At 35.9% G+C, this 23,044-nt stretch overlaps 1 protein-coding gene across 1 annotated transcript in view; it reads left to right on the top strand.

Annotated features, from left to right (window-relative positions):
- Positions 1–6,446: 6,446 nt before the first annotated feature.
- The window catches only part of TRPC6 (transient receptor potential cation channel subfamily C member 6), a 135,603-nt gene continuing 119,005 nt past the window's right edge, over positions 6,447–23,044 (top strand). Inside the window, exon 1 of the mRNA XM_017545922.2 lies at positions 6,447–6,616. Within this exon, the coding sequence (XP_017401411.1) occupies positions 6,447–6,616 (170 nt within the window). The remainder of the gene's footprint in view (positions 6,617–23,044) is intronic.

Below are 23,044 nucleotides of genomic sequence, written 5' to 3'. Positions count from 1 at the left end.
TTTGTTGCTATATTCTTATTTGTAATAGTCTCAAGATTTTTTGTATTTCTGTGTAAGTTGTAATGTTTCCCTTTTCATTTCTGACTTTAGAGTCTCTTTTTTTTTTATTATTATTAGCCTACATAAAGGTTTATCAATTCTATCTTTTCAAAAGACCCACTCTTAATTTTGCTACTCTTTTATATTGTTTTCTGAGTCTCTATTTTATTTATTTCTTCTCTGATCTTTGTTATTTCCTTCTTTCTACTAGCTATAGACTTAGGTTGTTCTTTTTTATTTGTTTTTGTTTTTGTTTTGTTGTTGTTTTTTTTTGAGGAATGATGTTAGGTTATTTATTTGAGGTCTTTCTTCTTTTTCAATGTAGGTGTTTTTTTGCTACAAACTTTTCTCTTAGAACTACCTTTGCCACTTCCCATAATTTGTAAGTTGTGTTTACATGTCATTTGTCTCAATATATTTTTTAATTTTCCCTTTGATTAGTTCTGTGATCCATTGATTGTTCAGAAGTATGTTGTTTAATTTCAAAATACTTGTGAATTTTCCAGTCTCCTTACTGTTATGTATTTCTAGTTTCATGCCATTTTGGCAAAAAAAGATACTTGATATGATTTTAATCTTTTTAAATGTGTTGATTATACACTTTAAAAAGTTAACTGTAACTTTAGTAGGTTTTTCAAATTATTTAATTACGTTTGACTTACTAACGCATACCATTTTTGGCAAAGGTATGAGACAGAAATCTCTTATTCCATTTAATTTATTCCACATTCCTTCACTTCTCTAATTGACTTAATATGTGGTCTTTATCATACCTTAAAATACTTTGTATCCTTTATTCTTTCTATTAAATTATTCATATATTTCTAGTTTGTGGGTACCAATTTACATTATTTATTGTGGTTTCATTAAATCATTTCATATTTTTTAGACCAAGTTTCTTTCATTGCTTTTCTTTTTTGAATTTTTCTTTCTTTTATAAATTTATTTTTAGAAATGTGAAAAAATAAACAGTAGAGAAAAACCTGTCCTTAGGAAGACAATATTGAAACTATTACATTCTACTAAATGTGTAAATTTAATATGAGTATAATGAAATTACCAATAAAATGTATTATATAATTTAATATAGATCTTTGATTATTTTTCAGTTAGGTCTTAGTGAAGATTTAATTTTCATTTCATAGGTTTTATAATTCTCTGTTAAACATATTTCTATTTTATATGTTATAGCTTTTATTATATTTTGACTGGCTCTTGACAATATAAAGGAAAACTACTGAATTTTTATTATTTACTTTTATTATCTGGGACTGTACCAAACACATTTCTCACTTTTGAATTTAACTATTTTTGGTTAAAAATATTGAATTTTTTATAGTAGACTATTATATAGCCTGTAAAGTAGTAGATTTATGTTCTCATTTCAAACTTTTTGTTATGTTTTATTTTACTTACTGTTGAAGTTTTTAGCTATAAAAAATAGTAATGATAATTACACACATCTTTATTTGATTTCTTATGTTAATGGAAACATCGCTGGTATTTCCCCATCTCGATTTTATCTAAAACAGTTTTCTTCGCTACGTCAAAAATGTGTCTGTTACTCTTAGTTTACTAAGCTTTTTCTTATTTTCTTTTAATAAATGAACAATAGATATTAAACTTTGTCAACTTTTTGGATCCATGGAGATAGTGATTAGTTTTTGAATTTTAGACTTTTTCTTAAAGGACCTTAGTTTTCCTTTAACTTTCCATAAGTATATTTATTTCCTTTGTAGTATATGTGGAAACTTGAGGTCCAAGTTGTATTTGAACATCTCCAGTGAAAGAAAACTAAAACAAAACAAAACAAAAACCAGCAAAAACAAAATAAGACAAAAAAGCAAAAGTGGTTCAGTCCATTCTTGATATGTCTTTATTTACCAAACTTGGGTGACATTGTTCTATAAATCAATACTCTTTTCAACCATCTTCTAAATATTTATGAATCATTCCTTTGTTACCCAGCTCATATTTTTCAATCATGCTGACCAACATATCACACTATGCTCTTGGTAAATAGTTTACTAAAAATGTCCCAATAATTATGCCAAAAGAGATGTTAATGTAGTCCAACATAAATTTTTCTCTAAGTGAAACCTCATTAATCACAAGTGCTTATAAAATAAGTCTGTGATAGTGTTAGAATTTTGGACAATATCTATGTCAAGCTCAAAATACAGCAAAAATGAAATTAGCAATCCATAGAGTCTTCTATTTGTTTCTGATGGTTAATAACTTAACATTTTAGCTGCAAGAGAGATACTAAATATAAATTATCATAACCTCTTTATTTTAAAAATTAAGAAATTGAGGTTCATAGATATAGTAGCACCGGCTCAAATTTGCCTCAAACTGGAGTTTGCAGAGCACCTTCATTCATAGAGAATCAGCCCCTCTGCAACTTCTGAGGTGCTTCTGTTTTTACATGTGGTAGGAGTCAGGGCTTATGCTTTAAAATATCCAGATGAAACCATGACTAAACTTTTATCTGTGCTTCTGGCCAACCAACTCCAAACTAGATTTCCCAGAGACTCCTATGCTAGTTGTTTCCCATCAGCAGCAGCAACTCACAAACTGCAGCTTTGTGTAACTTTTGAGCTTCTTGAGTCATTAAGCATTTAATGTTTTCTCAACCTTTTGCTCCTAGTGGCAATTTCTTTTCCTTTTCCTTTGGGGCTCTTGCCTGAGACTTCCAAGAGCAGGGGTCCCCAAACCCCAGGCCATGGACTGCTGCCCATCCTATTAGTAACTGGGCCACACAGCAGGAGGTGAGCAGTAGGCAAGCCGGCGAAGCTTCACGTGTATTTACACTTTTCCCCATCACTTGCATTACAGCCTGAGCCTCTACCTACTGTGAGATCAGTGGGGGCATTAGATTCTCCTAAAAGAGTGAATCCTATTGTGAACTGCACATGTGAGGAATCTAGGTTGTGTGCTCCTTATGAGAATATGCCTGATGATCTGTCAGTGTCTCCCCTCATCCCCAGATGGGACCATCTAGTGGTAGGAAAATGAGCTCAGGGATCCTATCAATTCTACATTATGGTGAGTTGTATAATTATTTCCTTATATATTAAAATTTAATTATAATAGAAATAAAGTGTACAATAAGTTTAATGCACTTAAAAACTCCCAAAACCATCCATCCCACCCCACAGGTCCATGGAAAAATTGTCTTCCACAAAACCAGTCCCTGGTGCCAAAAAAGTTGGGGAACACTGCTCTAGAGGACAATTCTTTTTCTATGCTCATTTTTCTCCTATCGGCTTTTCAAAACACTGTTATTATATGTATATTATGTGAATACAGCACATATGCACGTACACACATATAATATATATGTATTTTATATGTATGTGTATTTTATAATATATATGTATTTTATACATACATACATATAAAATATCAGTGTTTGTAAAATCAATCTATTAATCAAACAGTGCAGATATGTATAATGAGGCAAAGGTCCTCTCTCATTGACATCTCTTCCTCTGCCCAGAGACACATAGATCAACTTCATTGTCATATCTCAGAATTAATGATTGAGTGTTCATTTTATTTCCGTAGCATCAACATACTACATAAACATACATAACCTATAATTGCATAGCAATTTCCAACTCTGTAAGAACTCAGTCCTGCTCTCACCCAACAATTTTAACTTTAAAAACTATCATTTCTTTGTTCACTCAGCTTTCTTCGTGACTCCAAATCTACTTCATACTTCAATATTAGATGCAAAAATATATTATTTGATCATGTTTTGTCTTTTTTTAAATTGGTTTCACCATGATTTTAATGTGAAGTGATAAAACTGCATGGATAACTATATAATGAGGGAAGTTAGAGATTGAGCCATAATTGTATACCAGCTTACTGAATAAACTGAATAAACTGAAGCAGAGAGATTTAATGACCTCTCTGAAGTCATGCAACTTCAGTTAGGGAAATGGCCGAAATGAAAATCCAGGATTTGAGACTTCTGATCTAATGATCCCACTTCATCATGTCATAAGCTCTTTCAGAATCTTCTAACATTTGTACACCATCTTATTCCTTCTGTGTACTCAGTAAATGCCCCTGGGATTGTTGGTCTAGTACTCACTATACTTAAAAACAACCAGAGAAAAACTTGTCTCTTACCAAATGATAAATTGATTTCAGAATAAAAGTTTACTGTAGTAATTTTTTCAGTGTGAAGGTTGTTACCTGTAAATGAAAAAAAAGTATTAGGAGAAAAGGCACAAACAGTTCAACTAACTGTAACAACAGCAAAATAAATTATGTCTCAATTTTTTTTTTACATGAAAGATTAACATTTCAACTGACACTACAAGTGTTTTCTAACTTGGCTTTAACTCACAGAATTTGAGTTGGGTGGAAAACGTTTGATATTACTTTTCCCATGAATGTTTTCCCATACTTGGTGTTGCCAAAGAGATGAGTTTGGCAGTTTAACTAAATATTGACTAATTCATTCAAGCATCAAAGCTAATGTATACTTACAGATAGCAGTTGCCACAAACAAACTTCAGGCAGAATATCTTATTGCTAGATATGATAACTAGAAAATTGTAAGAATTTTAAATCATGGCTCTACATGTTGAGAGATCAAAAGGAAGCCTTTTAAATCAGAAAGAACAGACTTCAGAATGATCCAGGGTTGTTTGCTTCCCCAGAGAAAATGTTCTTTCAGGTGCCAAGAACATTTTTTTTATTTTTCTAAATTCCATCCATCCAGGCATCCATGCATGCAAGCACGCATATAAACATGCATGCATCCTGCATACCTGTGACAAATACAAAGCTGGATCCCCGGGATAAAATGGTTTCTGCTCTGAGTTTCTGTTCTAAATTTAAAGGCAAACTCAGAAGTTTCCAAATGTGTGACCTTTTTTGCCCTTTATCAAATTGATTGCTTTTGCTCACCCTTCCAACTTTCATTTTGTTGTCCACCTGTTCGTGGGAAGCATAGGCACCTTTGCAGACAGATTTCAGTCTGGCTTTCTTCCATCCAATTGCAATGGGCCTCTGATCTTTTCAGGGCTGGCTGCTTGCCACTCATGTCTCAACTTAATAAGCACCTCCTTGGAGGGGCCTCTTTTAACTATCTCATCTGAAGTAGTCAGTCACCAGCTGCCATCACATCAACCTGTTTTATTTTCATTGTAACATTTGTCTTTGATATTTTTTCATTTGCTTATTTAATCGATTCCCCTCTCTGCCATGAAAGCTCTATGAGGGCAGACAGGTGCCTCATCTGCTTGTTTGCCTCTGAATTCTGTAATAGTTTGAAACGCAGTTGGCATTCATTAAATATTTGTTAACTGAATGAATGGATTCTTAATTGGCTACTACTGTGTAAAGGTCTACGAATACTGATTCATCCTTGTTGACAAGTTTTTACTTCTCACATGTGTGCATATTTATCAGAATTGAAAACTAAGTCTTAAAAATAAAAAGTGTGGAAATGTGGGAAACATCTGGCAGAAAAATAATTCTGGCACTCGCAGTGATGGAAGGAAATTTTTTTCTCTGAAGTAAGCAGGTTGTTGGCCTCTTTATCCTTATCATCGGAAAATGCTTGCCTATTTTTGTTGTTTTCCTCAGAAACTGGGAACATCTGGCTTTGGGAACACAGAACGTTGTTCGCTTTTAAAGCAAAGAGTCATAATAACTTTAGGAGTTGAGAGTAAGAGAGAAAATGCCCGTAGAAAATGAAGGCAGTCCGGAGAAAGAAGAGGCTCGTATCCCTTTTAAGGAACAGGTTTCCTTGGCTCTTCGAGAGTGGTTCTTAAAAGAATCTTCCTAGAAAGTCCACAGTTGGGTCCTTACTAAATAAGCCGACTAAATAGTAGAGGGGGGAAAAAGTATGTGCCTGGCTCCTCCTCGTTCAGATTCATACCGCCTCCTGAAAGTTGTGGCTACAGGACATGCTTTGGGTGCTTTCTAGAACGTCGCTCTGATCCCTTTAAAGGTGGGGATCTTGACGGAGAATGCGGGGGAAGAAGGCGGGAGCTGAGGGCTGGAGAGTCTCGGTTGACATAGTAACTCTTCAGCTCGGTCTCCCTTGCTCTCTGTTCTCAGGCTTTGCTGCCACCCGCGGCCCCGCCTGTGCTCTCTCTGCCCTGGAGCCCCGGACGCATCCTCGCGGGGTCTCCTCGGCCTGACCCACTCAGGTCAGGGTCCCCTTTTCACCCCCTTAAGTGGTGACTTCTCCCTGAGCCAGCGGGGGAGCCACACGCGGCGGGCATCTGCACCCCTGCCTCATCGCCGTCCCCTGGGCACCGGTCTGCTCGGGACCGGTTCGGCCGCTGACGCGGGCCCTTCGCACAGGGTCCCTGCTGGAACTGTCCCCTCGCTTCCCCCGGGAGTGGGACCCAGGCCAGTCGGGCGTTCCTGTCATGAGCCAGAGCCCGGAGTTCGGGCCCCGGAGGGGCAGTTCTCCCCGGGGCACAGTCGGAGCCGGTGCGCGGCGCAACGAGAGCCAGGACTATCTGCTCATGGACTCGGAGCTGGGAGAGGACGGCTGCCCGCACGCCCAGCTGTCTTCTTACGGCTACTACCCCTGCTTGTGAGTGCCAGTGGCGCGGGCGGGTCGGGCGCCGGCTGCGCGGAGGGAGGCTGTGCGCTTTCACAAGTGGCCGAGCCCGGTCCGCGCGCGCTCTGAACCCGCGTGTGTACCTCCTAGACGGTGCTGGGAGGTCTGTGAGAGCCAGGGCTGGGACCCGAGTGAGTGGAGGGGCGCGCGGGGAGTGGGGGTGTGTGTGTCTAGGTTTGCTCCTGGTGAGTACCCGTGGATATGTTTGCCCACGAAAGTGACACCGCCGAGTACCAACACCATTGCAGGTGATGAAAGAGCTGGTCGATTTCTCCAGAACCCTTGATCCTGTGCTCTCGAAGAGACTGGATCGCTGCGTAATAGGCATGATAGGAACAGGTGGCTGATTCAGATGTGCGCCCTTGACTCAGCCTCTGTGGGAGAGAGGACTACACCACCAAGGGTTGGAGCCGCCTGGTTGCCTGTGGGTAACTCTGGAACTCGCGCGCCTGGCGGTCTCCACGCCTGGCTTAGCGCTTCAGGCTGAGCGCAGAGGTTCTTGGACTGCCGGACAGCCAAAATTAGAAGGCGTGCTTGGAAGGGGGTGGACATGTTCCCCAGGATATTCTCTCCTCGGTCCTGGGGCCTTGGGGTGAAGACAGAAATAGAATCAATAGGCCTCCCCACTGGCTGTGCGAAGGTTTTTTACCAGGGGCGGGCGTCGGGGGAGACGAGCCTGTCAGTGGAGTGGGCCGGGAGACTCCTGGGCTGTAAAAGTGAGGGCGTCGGGGTCGTTTGTATTGGCCTGTGGGTAACTACAAGGTTTATTTGTGAATCTAGGGTAGTGTTTTTAGCGGGGTGGGTGGAGGGAGGAGAGGTAGGGAGTAAGCAGGGTGGACTCCAGAAGAAAAGACTCCGCTTCCCCCACACCACTGTGACCACATGTGCAGCGGGCAGATAGCATTTAAGCCCTTGCCCCTTCGGGTGATTGGGTAGTTACGTTTCCTGACTTGTCACATCCGCCCGCAAGCGGTTTCTCCAGGTTCTCAGCTCTATAAATAGCTTTAGTTGGAGGGAGGATTCCTCCCCTTAGGAGCCTGGGAGACCCTCCTAATAGATGGGGTGGTGTGTGAGGGCTGCCTGCCTCAAAGCCTGCTGCGGTGCCCTTCCTAAGTAAGAGGTGTGCCCCAGTAAAGGATCGCTGCGTCTAAGCGATCTAAAAGAGCACCTAAAAGAGGTGAGTCCCAGTAAAGAGAGTATCTAACTTTTCTCAAAGATAAAAGAAAATAGTTAGAACTGGTTTCATTAATCTGTGTGCTGTGCAAGTTAAGAGCATTTACAATTTTTTATATATTCTTATTTTTAAAAGATCAAGACATAATTCCCATATCATATAATGCCCCCATTTAAGTTGTGCAATACACTATTATTTAGTATATCCATAAAGTTGCATAGCCATCACCAATATCTAATTCCAGGACAATTTCATCATCCAAGAAATCTTATACTTGATGTGTTTAATTAGAAGATATTTTTATGTCTCGTAGTACAGACTCTTCCAACTTTAATGCGTGGCATAAAGAGTGTCTGGAAATCTTGTTAGAATGCAGGTTTTGAGAAGGCAGGTCTTAGGAACAGCCCAAGGTTCTGCATTCTTGACAGTCCCTTAGATGATGACAAGGTGGCTCATCCATGGACCACCCTCTGAATAACAAGGTGATATATGATGAGAAAAAATAAGAATAGAAAAAAAAAATTAATCCTGGATATTCGGAAATGCTGCTATTTAAAAGTTTGCTTTGAAAGTGTAAGTTTAAGGTACAGATGGAATTTTTATTGGCTTAAACTTGAGATATCCTAGGGTTATAGGTCTGGCACCATTACCTCCCGACTAAAGTAAGTGACTAAACGTTTATACTGCTTTTAAAAAATTAGACTGTACCATGAACAAAACATTTTTTTTATTCTATAATCTCTATAATCACTTGTCACTGTGTCTGTCAAAAAATATTTGATTAAAAAACTTGTGGTTATATATCAGTAGTGAGAGAGACTAAAGAAAGTAATATTTCCACGTTGTCCTGAAAACTTTCCCCAATGCTTTCTTCAAATGTGGCTTACTGCCTAATTTGTCTGTTTATTGTTATTATGTTTTTCAGCTACAGGTTCTCACTGTGCTGCCCAGGCTGTCCTGGGCAAAATACATATTCACATGTGCTATTTTGTGAATATGTATTTTTCTCTCTTAGTTCGAGAATCCTGGACTATTCTTAATAAATAGAACTGAGCACCAGGGTGATAAACAAATATTTTAATGTGCTTCAATTCATAACATCCACCCTCTGTGTCATGTAAAGGTACTGTAATACATGTAAGAGTGAGCCATGCTCTAGAATTTGAGTTTGATTTTATATGAATCTATTATTTCCAAAAGATTCTATAGTTATTTTTCATCCACAGTTTTCTCTGACAAGGTTTTAATTTTTCCAGTTCAATAATCAACTAATGGAAAAATTTTAACCAATAAACAAAAGTATTCCATACCTATGATGTATGAGAAAGAGCTAAAGAAAATTACTTTCTCTGGTAGAGTAGAAATCAACTCTTTCATATGCTTTTGACTTGTGATTTATACAATTTCATTTTTTTTCCAGTGGGAGGTGTATTTCTGAAAGTGGCAATCACTAGTACATTTTAGATATGAATATTGTCATTTTCTCAAATCATTGAGATTTTCACTTATAAGATCTCAAGTCTTTGTAAGTTGTCATTTCTGTGGAATAAATTCTGTGACTCTTGCCAAAAATTTCTGTTGCATAGTTTTATTAGTAAGATTTTTGTATATATTTAAGGGGCTTTTACTTCTGAAAATTATGGTAAATTATCTCATTTGTGAGCAATTATATATTATAAAGCCTTAAATAGTAAAAGTAGTAACAAGTTAAAATGGCGTTTAGAAGAAAATGACTCAGATTTTCTTTTTTTTTTGATTTTCAATAGCAAATCAATTAATACACTCGATCAATTTGTAATGGTGATTAGCAAGAAAGGCCCATGTTCTGCCAAGTTCCCAGGAGGAATTTCAGATTTCCTTTATTTAGTTAGAACTTTAAAGATATGTCTACAGTTCATCACTTCTGAATTTGGGGAAGAATCCCAGACATTAAAAAAAGTTAAGCATTTCTAAAATTTCAGGACATGAAAACACAGTCCAACTAAACTTTCTGCTTGGGAAGGAGTAAATGATTAATTATGAATAATGAAACAGTAAACTTTAAAGCACTGGCAATGCAGTTGACGGAGACAATGTGAAAAATTTATGGTTACAAACACCTAACCTAGTTACACCTAGCAGTACTGAATGAAAGACTTTTGAGTAGTTTTAAAACACTACCCAACTTTGGGAAAAATAGAAGAGCAATCTACCATGTGCCAAGAACAAAGATGTTAAAAGTGAGTACAGATTGTGAAGTGATGATGTGGCTACCATAGGAGTTATGGGTCTTGCTGACCAAGAAGCCTGGAATCTAATGTCCATATGAGACAGAAAGAAGGTAAACTCTTGGTGCCAGGTGAGTAGAGAGCTGGAACTGAGATATCCCTGTGCCCTGCATAAAACCATTAAATAAAAATATAGGCTAGAAATATATGCCCACCAACATAGAGTCAGAACAAGAAACTTTATTAGTAAGACAAAGAGAAACCTCCCCCTTGAGAATTTCAATTTTGGGTTTTTTGTTTTTGCTTTTATACTCTACCTAACTAGCCTAGAAATTCTCAACCTGGAAAATACTCCTGGGGCTCCTATGAGAGTAAAACACAAGATCATTATGAATGAATAGTACCAAGCATCTAGATTGCCTAGGATTTTCAGGAAGAAAGCAAGTCTGGCTAAAGATATGCTAGCTACAATGAATGACAAAATACACAAGGAAATCATCGACCAAGAGTGAGAGTCAGTGGATGATACAATCCATGACTGAGAGTTGACACACTACATGCAGTAGTGAGTGGACTTTTAAAAACTTGAGGTAATAAAACAACATGAAAAAGAATATTTAAAACGTACATATAAATGTTGACAATATAAATGAAGAAATCAAACCCTAAGGAAAAAAACAAGACATTTTTACAGAAAAAAAAAAGAACATCTATAAGTAAAAAATAGAATTCTTAAAAAGTTCAGTGGAAGGGTTAAATGTAGACTAGACAGACCTCAATTGATGATAATACTCAAAATGCAGAGACATGAAAAATAGAAACTATAACATCGTTAAGAGTAATGGAGCTAGAAGGTAAGAGTTCTGGGAAAAGAAAACATTAGAAAGAGGAGAGGCAACACTTGAATAGATAATGGGTAAGAATTTCCCAGAAATGACGAATTCTCATGTTCATGAAGTATACCAATGTAGTATAAAACAGAAAATTAAACCCTTTCTAATGTATCATTTAATTTTCAGAATACCATAGATAAGAGGACATACTAAAAATCAATCAAAACATAGAAATATGAATGAGTTTTAAAAATCAAAGTATTTACAGTGGAAAGGAACTCATATTTTGATATTACCTTGGTTATATAATGTATAGCTTGTAAGAACTGTGTCTTTTCTATTACATAAAAGGTTTACTCTCCAGTTATTAATGGAGTCAGTGCTTTACTGCTGATAAGGTCTCTGATGGATATGTACTAAACATTTTTAAAAGGTGACATTGAATCACAGTCTTAGGGGAAACTGAAAGTGATTCTTAACTCTGTCTTCTATTTCATATGAAAAAACAAAAAAATGACTTTTTAAAAATAGGTCAGAGATTCTTTAAAATTTTTATTGACTTCAGGAGGGTTTTGGATGATCTGAACCCCCGATTTATGAACCCCAAGATCCAGAGTTTGAATTCCCCATTTAAGAAAGGTAATGTTAGAGACCGCAAGTAAATAAAAGCCCCCACGTATAGCCTTCTTTTCTCCAGGTAAAAAAATTAGTCTTGAATACAATGACAAATAACTAAGGGAATGAAAAATTCAGACTATAAGTTGGAGAATCTTTCCTGATATTGATTGCCAATAGGGTAACTATTGTCTTAAAGAAGTTTAAGATTGAAGAATATAGACTCAGACCTATGCATCATATTAAATTATCATATCCTTGTTATCTCTCCCTCATTTTTGGCAACCATGTTTGTTGAAACATCTGCTACACATTTTTACACTTATTTGTTCATGTGTCATTTAACTCTTACTATAATGTAAGCCACAAGAAGTGGGACTGTCCTTCATCCCCCTCTACTTAACACAGTGCCTGGCAAAGAGAAGGTGCCATTTAATTTATTCCTCAACAAAGGGATTTCCTCTTCCTTGATGTGTATTCTAATAAGAAGTAAAATATGCCGGCTACTTTAAAAAACAGCATCTGGATCAGCTAGGTTAGGTAGAAGAGTGAATGTCCATATCAAAAGAGATACCTATGCCTTATATTCCAGCTGCCTGTCACAAAGACTCATCTCTCAGGGAATCTTTCACTAATCACAACTGCCACTAGCGTACTACTCTTCTTTTAGCTCTCTAGCCTGAAGTTCTTCCCTTGAAGTTTCCTCTGCACACCTGAGAGGAGGTTATGTCTTTACCAAAGAGAATTAATAAAAAGAGAAAAACTCCTGGCTGGCTATAACTGCTCTTCCAGCTCTTTTATAGTCTTTTAGGGACTGACCCTTGCCTGGCCCCGTGTCATCTATCTGGCAGTGAGTGTTCTTGCTTTCCCTCTGCAGACTGTCCTCAATCGATCTAGTGCTTAGTCTCAGCCTAGACTGAAGAATGACTTTTTCTTTGTTGTAAGATCTACTTTCCAAACTTTATTTCCTTTTAAAATTCTCCTTCTTTCCTGGATGATTGACATTAGATATGTTCACTCCTGTAAGCAGAGATACCGCCACTGACCCACAGAGGTGTGGCTTTACTCTCTGACCCCAAAGGGGCAGTCACATCAGAACATGACAGCCCAGCTGCAGTATGGGGTATTTCCAAATAAAATGAAAGATCTGATTTTCTTGCAAGACATATTTATCAAATGATAAATGAAATCAATAAAAGAGCATGTGCGACATCATGATTTCTTATACATATGTAGTGGTTTAGAATGTGGAAAGAATCCTATAATCTTATACCCTTAGACATAGCATCTATAACCATAAAGCCAAGACCTGGACTTTGGTAAAATGTTTGCAGTGTGGAAGCTTGCTCTTCCAGAAAAAAGGACGTGTAAAAACCACCTTCGAATCTGGATCTTCCTCTATTAGGAGCCATCATCTTTCCCAACCACTTGGATTAATGGTGGGTCTCATAGCTGATGACTTTGAAGCTCTGTGTTCTGCATGGAAACCACCTATTTTGTGTTGAAACCTTTCCTGACCTGAAGTAATCAACTCCTCTGGTAACACATTATTATCATGAAACATTTTTAGGATGCCAGCATTGTAGGTTGTGGAATGATTGCCAGATGTGCTTAAAAGCCCACATTTATTCTGTAACAAAATGTTTGCCTCCTGGAAGACATTGCATAATTCTTTTTCTCTAGACAGTTATGCTTCTTGAGTTGTAAGAAGTAACTTTGTTAGGCGATTCACCTTAAAGAGGGTAAAAGTCATAAAAGAAAAATATTTTCTTGAGTCCATTCTTATTTTTCTCCCTCTTTCATAAAAAATGCTAAATATAATTGGTTCCAGTTGGATAAAATTACCACGTGTGATTGCTCGTTGTTTAGGAATCTTCTGATGTCTTTCAATACATAGAGAAGTGCTCATCCATATGGCAAATTGTAATTAAACTTTGGCATCTAAAATTTGGTATGCTGCTCAAGAGGCTTTAAGCCATTGGAACTGATTGAATCACAGTGCTTATAGAATCTCTGTTTAGAGCAGAATACAGAAATGAGTGTTACACATACTCAGACAACCTATATGATTGCACCCTAACTGCTTTCTACCTAATTCAGCTCTCAGCCGCGACAAAGAGGAGAAATGATGTGAACTAGAATTATATACAGTTTAATGTAAGTGGCTGTTTCTGTGGAGGACTAATCCAAAATATTTATATATATTTGGGGCAACTAACATTTTTTGAATACCTATTCTGTGGCAGGTTCTTTTCTAGTTGTCATACAAATGTAATTCGATCTTCAGAGCATCCACTCAGCTATTTTTAGTATCTGTTTTATAAAAGAACAATGCTGAAATGTAGAGATGTTAAACAATGTGAGGAAATTTACAGAGCCAGTAAGTTGTTGTCAAGTGGGCAAAACCCAATATATTTGGGACTGGAACACGTGGAGAGAGGGGCAGACAGGTTGCATGGGGTCGTCTGTTCTCTCAGTATCCAGCAGGGCACAGCTGGATGCAGGTGGATTATGCTCTTCAAAAGTGCACTCACCTGCCATTCCTTCTCTTCTCCCTTTTGATAGGTATTTGAAGAGCCACACATTGGCTCTGGTCTACTGAACCAACATTCCTTGTGCTATGCTCATTATATCCAAGTTGTATCCTGGGTACAGGCAGAAGACTGGAAGAGAAGGGCATAAATAGCAGTATTAAGTATGTTTAACCCCCACTTTCTTGTTCTGTTGAAATCTTAGTCACCTTTGAGGGTCAAGCTTTATATCTCACTTCTTTCATTAATTCATTAATCTATTTATCCATTCATCTCTGTTGATTTTACATGATTATGTCCAGCAAGAATAGAAATAATAGGTAGATTTATTAGAGGCTTCTGTGTGCTAGGCCCTTCTCCACGTGCTTTGTAGGTATTAACTGATTTAATCCTTACAACAAACCTATGAGATATGCATTTTTATAGTCCGCACTTTACTGGTAAGAAAAAGGAATCACAGGAAAAAAAGGCAGGTGACTTGCCAAATGTTACACAGCTAGCAGTTGGAACAAATGGGAAGAAAGGGAAGAACAAAGGATTTTGTTTTATCTCTCATTTCAATAAACAGTGAAAGTAGGTTTTGAAAAACTGCCAATCTTTGTCACTAGAGGAAGACTATGAATGTTAACAAAATTGTGTGTAGATTGCTAATGTTACCAAAGATCCACAAACTGATCATGACTAGAGATTGCAAAAGGCAAGGCTTTCTTTTACTTTTCATTGCCATTGTGTGGATAAAATTGTTTCTGTGCTATAATGCAGGTTGTTTTAGAGACACTGACTCACAAGACAGTGTGAAACTGGGGATTTCACCACAGGATTTGCATAATTTTTAAAGCATTTACATGACATTTATCTAAAAATTTAAGTTGCCACAAATCAATTGCAGTGTGGATAGTCATATAAAGAGTGATTGCCTATTCAAAGCAGAGTTCACGTTTCAATTGTAGCAGCTTTGGTTTGTGGCACAAAGAGCATATTTTCCTGACCTGTAGCAGCACAAAACCCTCACACAAAACTAGGAAGAGTTCTCTTCATGGGAATCACTAACAAAACTATCTTGAGAGTTGTGAGTCAATGTAAGAATTAGAAATGGTAATTTCTAAAGGTAACTTAAAAATTCTTTTAGGGGGTTAAACTGTTCAAGATAAAAATCATTTTTGTTATTACTGTGTTAGCCCTTCTTGAAACAGAATTTTGCATTGAATACATTGAAGGGTGGAAGCAGCAGCTACAAAAAGCTGATCCCTAGGCAGTTAGAAAATCCCCACGCTTACCTAGGGGAAGGATTTCTGCAGGAACCCTTTTCTTGGGGAGGCATTTAGGGCCAGACACTGTATTCCATCTGGAAAGATTCTTAATCTATTTCAGCAAACATTTGTTTAAGTTCCTTTGGTACTGTAGGCACCATCTTAGGGGACTCATGAATACCACCTTGCATGAAGTCTAAGCTTCTATCAATTGTAACTTGCTTTGACATTTTATGTATCTTTAAGAAATAAGCAAAAAAAGTGCTATCCGTTAAATTGTATCTTAGATTTTTATTTTATACCTATCAAAACACTTCTTTATACTCGATTAGATATAGATTTGGATCATAAGTATCTCTTATGTACTAAGAAAAAAGAAAATATAAGCAAAACAAATTTGTTATGGTATTCCTAAGTTCTTCATGCTTGGGGATGGACTCTTCAGAATCACTTTACAACTCAGAAACTTCAGTGCCTACATTTTTCCACAGTATTGTGCTATGTGCCAAAAGAACATTGGTGATGAAGCGTTTTTTAAAAAACAATCTAAAGAATCTGTAATAGACCAAAAGCTTTCAGTGCTAGGCAATTAAGCTGACTTTACAATTACATGTAACTAGCCTATTTTGATTAACAGTTCCAGAATGTTGCTAAACAAATCTGATTCACCACTGTTCCTTATGTACTATGCACTCTTCTTTCCAACACACATACACACACACACTCACACACACACGTATTTGTTTCTTAGACTTAAAAGGAGATTTACTACTGTTTCCAGGTTTTTTTTCTTCAAGCCATGCCATTCATTCTGAAACTCTGAATGCCATTGTTTTTAATGTCTGTACATGCACCGGTAATGAAAACTATGTCACGGTAATAACTGACACTTGACTGACAGTGATTGCAAGAAGGCTTAGATTATAAGACATGCTCTATTTAAAGAAGTTAAAATGGCAGAAATATATGTCTTAGAATCAATGAAACATGATGTTCAGTGTGCTAGAGTTAGGGTAAATGAGAAAGAAGTGGAGACATGAAAGATTATAAGGCAAACAGTATTGTTTATGATCTGTCCAAAGCTAAGGAGTTTGGATATTATTCTTTAGTGGACTTTAAAACACAGATAAGACTATGCCAGGGTGTTGATTTATTAACATTAGCTTATTTGATCCTCACTGCAAACCTGTGTGTTTGGTAATATTATTTCCACTTGTAAATGCAGAAACAGAAGTTTAGAAAGGTAAAATCATTTGCCAAAGAATTAATGGTTCTTAAGTATCTGAGCCAGGATTTGAGTTCATATTTGATTGTTTTGTTTATATGCTTGTTTGTTTTTACCTTTATTGTTTTACGCTTCCCCTGAAGTAGAATAGCAGCTCAATGAGGACAAGATATACTCTGTAAACAGTGACTGGCATCTGGTAGGGACTTAATAAATATTTGTTAAATGAATAAATCATTGCCTGCTTTATACAAAATGATTTCAGTGTATTGGCCTTATCTCTTCAATTCCTTCCTCTATGGACATCATATGGTATCACTAGACTTTGCCTTTACGGTATCATGTTTTCATCTTAGCCTTTTAAGAAAAACAATATTGGAGTTTTATATTCTTGCAGCTTAGGTTATTTGATGAGTTTTAAGAGTTTTGTGTTATATTCTTGATCTCTAAAATGGTGCTTGTTAAATATTTTTTGACAATCCTACAAATAAAATATGTATATAAACAGTTTTTCTTTTCAAGTTCATAGAATACCTATGGAAATACATCTTTTTAGTTTTTGTTTTTGTTTTAATAACAAGAGGAAAGGGGTGTAAATTTTTATTTAATTTAAGTTGAAAGGATTTGTGAAAATGAAACTTCCTGAGACCAAAGCTCATTATCTCCAGAAAAAAAATATTGAAATGAAGAAATCCAACTTAAAATCAAGAAAGTTAGAAAAGAATGGATAAGCAAAGAAATGCTCTAAAAGTTAAACATTATTGATACTATAATTTTGATTTTTACAAAGTTGTGCCTGGGCAAAACTTATAAAGTAATTTAGTTGATTTTTATTGTAATCTGTCATCTAGAAATAAGGTCAATCATTTTCAAATTAGATTACAATGTACCCTATATACTCTAAGTAGCTTAGAAATTATTCCCATCTCGCTTCTTACCTGCACAAATCTAATATCCCTTTACTAGAAAATTATGGAGAAAGATATCACTGAAGAAAGAGTGTTATATGTTAAATGAACATAGAGAAAATATTAGCAAGCTCTTGTCTAAATATATATGTCAGATAATGACTATTTAAAAATGTTTTAATTAGTGGTTTTTACATCTGTTTATGTATTTGAATCACTTAAATGATTTGTGAAAATATAGATGCCCTACAACTGACAAGAGTCCAAATAAATCAGAATTTCTGAGGGTAGAAATTCTGAGCCTAACAATGATATATTTTTTTTTAATGACCCAGATGATTATGATATGTAGCTAGTTTTGGAAACCTATTATTTCAACTATTTTAGATTCACTGTGAAAACCAGAGCTGAAAATAAACCTAGTTTCAATCAAGGAAACTATTACTGTGTATTTATCTAAGATCAAACATATGAGATTAAAAAATTATGCTATTTAGGATCCAATGACAAGATATTGTCAAATAAATTAGAAAATAGTATATTCTAATTCAGCACATTTTCATCTAATACCTACTATATACAAGGTGCTATTCTTGATATATTTTAGGAGCAGAAATGATGGGTCTATATTGATATGCTAGATAAGATGTTGGAAGAGTGGTGTCAGAGAGTTGTTTTTTGAGAAAGTATATGGAAAAATTCCCCTTCCAGTTTGTTCCTTAAAGAACAGCCCATTGCAATAATTTTACATTTAAATTACAGAATAAAATAATTTATTAGGATTTTATTTTTATCATAATATTGACATTCTTCCTCATTTGGACTCTCAGTGTAAACTTCAAGTTCTGTAATTTCAGAAAGTATTGAGGAATACATTTTTTTTTTTTTCAAATCACCCAAGATTTTTAGGGTAAAATTTCCCCAAAATGAAAATTTTGCTATTAACTAAATTCATTATCACTTAGCTGTGTTTCTTCTTGTTCTGAATGTTATGTAATTTTGAACACTTCTTTTCATTTGTTGATTTCTTTGCTGTGCAGAAGCTTTTAGTTTGAAGAAGTCCTACTTGTTTACTTTTGCTTTTGTTGCCTTATGCTTTTGGTGTCATATCCAAAGAATTATTGTCAAGACCAAAGTCGAGGGGCTTTTTTCCTATGTGTCCTTCTAGGAAAAGATCTTATGTTTAGGTCTTTAATCCATTTTGAGCTGATTTTTGTGTAGGGTGTAAGAGAAGGGTCCAATTTAATTCTTTTGCATGTAGGTATCCAGTCTTTCCGATATCATTTATTGAAGAGACTATCTTTTCTTCCATTGTGTCTTCTTTGTACCCTTGTCAAAAATTATTTAACTCTATATGCTAGGGTTTATTTATAGGTTCTCTATTCTATTCCATTAGTCAATGTGTCTGTTTTTATACCATACCGTATTGTTTTGATTACTATAATTTTCAAATATAATTTGAAATTAGGTTGTGTGATGCCTCCAACTTTGTTTTTCTTTCTCAGGATTACTTTGGCTGTTTGGATTCTTTTGTTGTTCTGTATCCATTTTAGAATTGTTTTTCTATTTCTGTGAAAAATGCTACTGGAATTTTGATAGAGATTGTTTTGAATCTGTATATCACTTTGAGTTTTATGAATGGTTGAACAATATGGATTTTTCCAATCCATGAGCACAAAATATCTTTCCATTTGTTTGTGCCTTCTTCAATTTCTTTTGTATTGGAAACATCTCTTTTTAAATTCATGAGAAAGACAATGATACCTACACCACTGCTTCTATAAGCATGTACTGGAGCATTAACTAGCACAGTAGGAAGTGGTAGAAATAAAAATGATAACTTTTAAAGGAAGAGACAAAAGTGTCGCTCTTAGCATAAGACTGTATAGTAAAGCTCTAAAATTCCATGGAAAAATTATTAGATACAGTAAGACAGTTTAGCAAGTTGTTGTGTATATGACTGACATATAAAATCAGTCAGACTCATTTATATCAGCAATGAACTGTTGGAAAACATAATAAATATACTGTTAACATAAAAAACAAAACTTAAGGTCATTGGGAATAAATGTAGCAAAAGATAGCTTTAATGGAATAAAAATTTAAAATTTTATTGAAAGACATTAAAGAGTATTCATACATTGCAAAAACCTATGCCATCTTCACAGATGCTAAAGCTTGATATTAAAAATGTCAGTTTTTTTTCTTTGCAAACTGATGTTTCACATTGGATTCTTTAGCGAGGAGGTGGAAGTAGGAGGAAGGACAAGTTTATTAAATCTTACAATGTGTGCAGAAACCGTCTCCGTTTCTGTAGCTCCATGCAGCCAAACATATAACTCTGTTTTCCTCTGGCCATCTCTTTCTCACTCTAAATATACAAGGAGAAAATGGAACAAAGAAGGAAAACACCCAATATAAAGCGAGCTGAACGATTCTTGGGTAGAGAGATGCAGAGGCCTGGACTGCCCTCACCTTCACTCTGCACGCCCTCTGTGTGTTCACTTCATCATGCTCTGCATACCCCTTTATGCACAAACCCCTAGTCTCTCCCATCCTGACCTTTTCTCTTTTCTTCTCCCTCCAGCCCCATTTGCAGATATTCCCATCCTCTCTATCCTCATTCCATTCATACTTGACTTTTAAAATTTATGAATTAAGCGAATGTATGGTGAGTACCTATTAGGCAGTAATTATTGTACTAGAATCAAGAAATTTTTAAAAAGATGTAAAAGACATACAAGACAATAAACAGCCTTAACACTTTTTGTAATGTTTTCCTACCTAAAACCTGTTCGCTCTTCAAGATGCCTTAAGCTTCAGTTTTCTAACTATCAGCCCTGCCCCACTCTTGGAGACACATGGGAGAAAACAGACACATACACATAAAAGCATCCTCAGCACTTCATGAAGTCTCTGGGACTATTTCCTTAGGTCTCTGTTATTCTTGTTATTATAATCAGTTTCTAGTACAACACTGCGTGGTAGAAATTTTTGAAGTGGTAGATGTGTTCATTATCTGCTTTGCCCAGTGTAGCTGCCACTGATATTGAGCACTTGAAACATGGCTGGTGCAACTGTGGAACTGAATTTTCAGCATTAATTAATTTTAATGAATTTAAATTGTTATACGTGGTTAGAGGTTATCATACTGGACAACACAATTCTAACCTCTTTGTGTGGATTAGCTTTCCAGATTACTGGCAGAAGAAATATTAATAAAGAACATATTATCTGCCAGGCAAGATGCTAAGCTTTTTACGCATAGGAACCCATTAATACCTCATGGCAGCCCCATGAAGTAGACCTATTATTTTCTCCATTTTACAGCTTAGAAAGTGAAAAAGAAGACATAAAAACTAATTTTTGCAGTCACGTAGGTAATTCGAAGAGCTGAGATTCAAACCCAAGCAGTCTGACTCCAAAGTTTATATTCCTAGGGCTTATTCTCTATTCTCTTGGACAAGATATTTTTAATACTTATTTCCAGTGTCATATTTCACAGGGTTCAGAAAGAAGGACAAAGACATTTTTCCTATTATACTTCAACTCACAACAGTAGGAAGCTACCAACATATGCATATGGCTCAGATTATTTTATTATGTAAACTAAGATTTTTGTTAGGAGATCTGTAGAACAAAATTTAATTCACTTGTTCTGCAATTTTATGTTTTACAGAAACAAGCATTTTCATATAAAATATATGAAAAAATTTGGTAAAAAAGAGAATAGAGACAGAATTTTAAAACGTAGGATTTACAAAGGGATTTACACTGGAAATATTCTGGGACTCAAGATGAAACCATAAGCTTTTTGCATTTAGGGACTGTCCCAAATTCATAGGTACTAAATATGTAACTGTGTGCTAAATACATAATTGTTCATTCAAATCTTTGCAAGTCCCACTGAAATTGGGTAATTTCCCATTTCTTATCTTCCTCTTTGTATTCCTTTCTTTCTTCTGTTACCATCTTTATTTTTGAGTCCATTATGTCTCTTCCTCTTCTGTTCTATGACCGGGTTTATCCATTTTCAGAAGTATTAGAAGAGGACAAGAACTGAGAGTAGGAACTATCCATAAGCAAAGGTAGTTTGAATTTTTAGTCTCCTGGGATATTTATACACCACAGTTTCGCTTCACTCACCCAGGAAACCAGCACCATCTTTTTATGATCCTATGGTGTATCTTAGGCATTGTGAGCTGTGCCCCAGGCAATTTATTAGTAATCAGAACTAAAGACCAAATTCCTAAAATAATTTACTTTTAAAAGCATTTTAATGTATATTCTTTAATATCTTCATATTTATAAATACATATAAACTAATATGTATAAATATGTAAACTAATATGTATATATTTTATATTATTTAATGTCTTTCTACTTATTTATAGTACATATTTTTAAATGGGGTCATACTATGCTTATTTATATTGCAATTGTTTTTCTTTCCCATTTAACATGATTATAAATTTTGGGGGGTTTAAGTTTAGCCCTGGAACTCTCTGATATTGTCAGGCCCTCTCGTATGTTTCCTGAGAAGACAGAGGAATGAGGCTTTTGAGAGTCCCAGCCTACACCGTCAGTACCTCTATATAGCAATCTAAGGGGGCTTTCTCTCATTAGGTAAACACCTGGTCAGATGCAGAGTAGAAGGATAAAAAGGATGAGAACCACTATTCTCAAATGCTTTCAACAGTCTCCATGAAAATTTAAAATAAAAAGTATGGAGGGGCTTCCTAGTAAATAAAAGAGTTGGCATGAAATTTGTGTATATAATTTATAAGGGTGCTTGTTCTAACAGAAATAAATGACTTACTTTACATATACCTAATGAACTTGCTCTTACTTTTAGCTGACAGTATGTCAGAAAGAACAAAAAAAGAAGAGGGGGACAGTACTTGAGACTGACTTTTTGTTGCTGTCAATTTAACTAACAGCTTTGTATTTTAAAAAGATGAGTTACTCAAGTGGATTATTATTAGTGTAGGAGGAAAAGTCCCATAACTCTCAAACCCACTGATAGCATTGATATTTTATCAGCAGCACGCTATAGTGATTGACATTCATAATGTATTGTTGAGTCATCAAAAGAAACTTAATCTAATCATTAGAAATATACTTTAAGAAAAGAGAGATGTATCCAGTGTATTTTAGGAAGATTTTAAATCAAATATAACAAAAATGTTCACACTGTAAGACATGATATTAAACTGGAATGCTGTCTTATGTGGATTAACTCATTGGCAACAACCTGAGACCCTATTGTGGGATAGCTCAGTTTATTGGCGTCCACAATCTGACTTCCACCTTCCTTCACCAGCATCAACTCTCCCTGCCTTCTTCCCAGTCTTTGTACTCTAACAATAAATGATCAATGTTTCTGACTGCTGTCCCTTTCCTACACTGTTTTCTGCCTAGATTACCTTAGACTCTTTTTGATTCTTTTTTCATCAGGAACAGCACTTCAGAGAATCCTTCCCTGAATTTTCCTCTGCACGCTGGGTTGTTTCTCAGAGCTCTCATAATGTTCTGGGCAGATCTCTGCTATTTTTTTTTTCCTACCGTACTGTAGTACAATGATTTATTTCTGTGTCTACCATATAGAGCTTTTGGGTATTTGAGGGCATAGACTAGATCTTAGTAACATACCTGTTA

This window comes from Cebus imitator, unplaced genomic scaffold, assembly GCF_001604975.1.
Source record: "Cebus imitator isolate Cc_AM_T3 unplaced genomic scaffold, Cebus_imitator-1.0 Scaffold182, whole genome shotgun sequence".
In the NCBI taxonomy this organism is placed as follows: domain Eukaryota; kingdom Metazoa; phylum Chordata; class Mammalia; order Primates; family Cebidae; genus Cebus; species Cebus imitator.
This window is presented reverse-complemented; position numbering and strand designations above follow the sequence as displayed.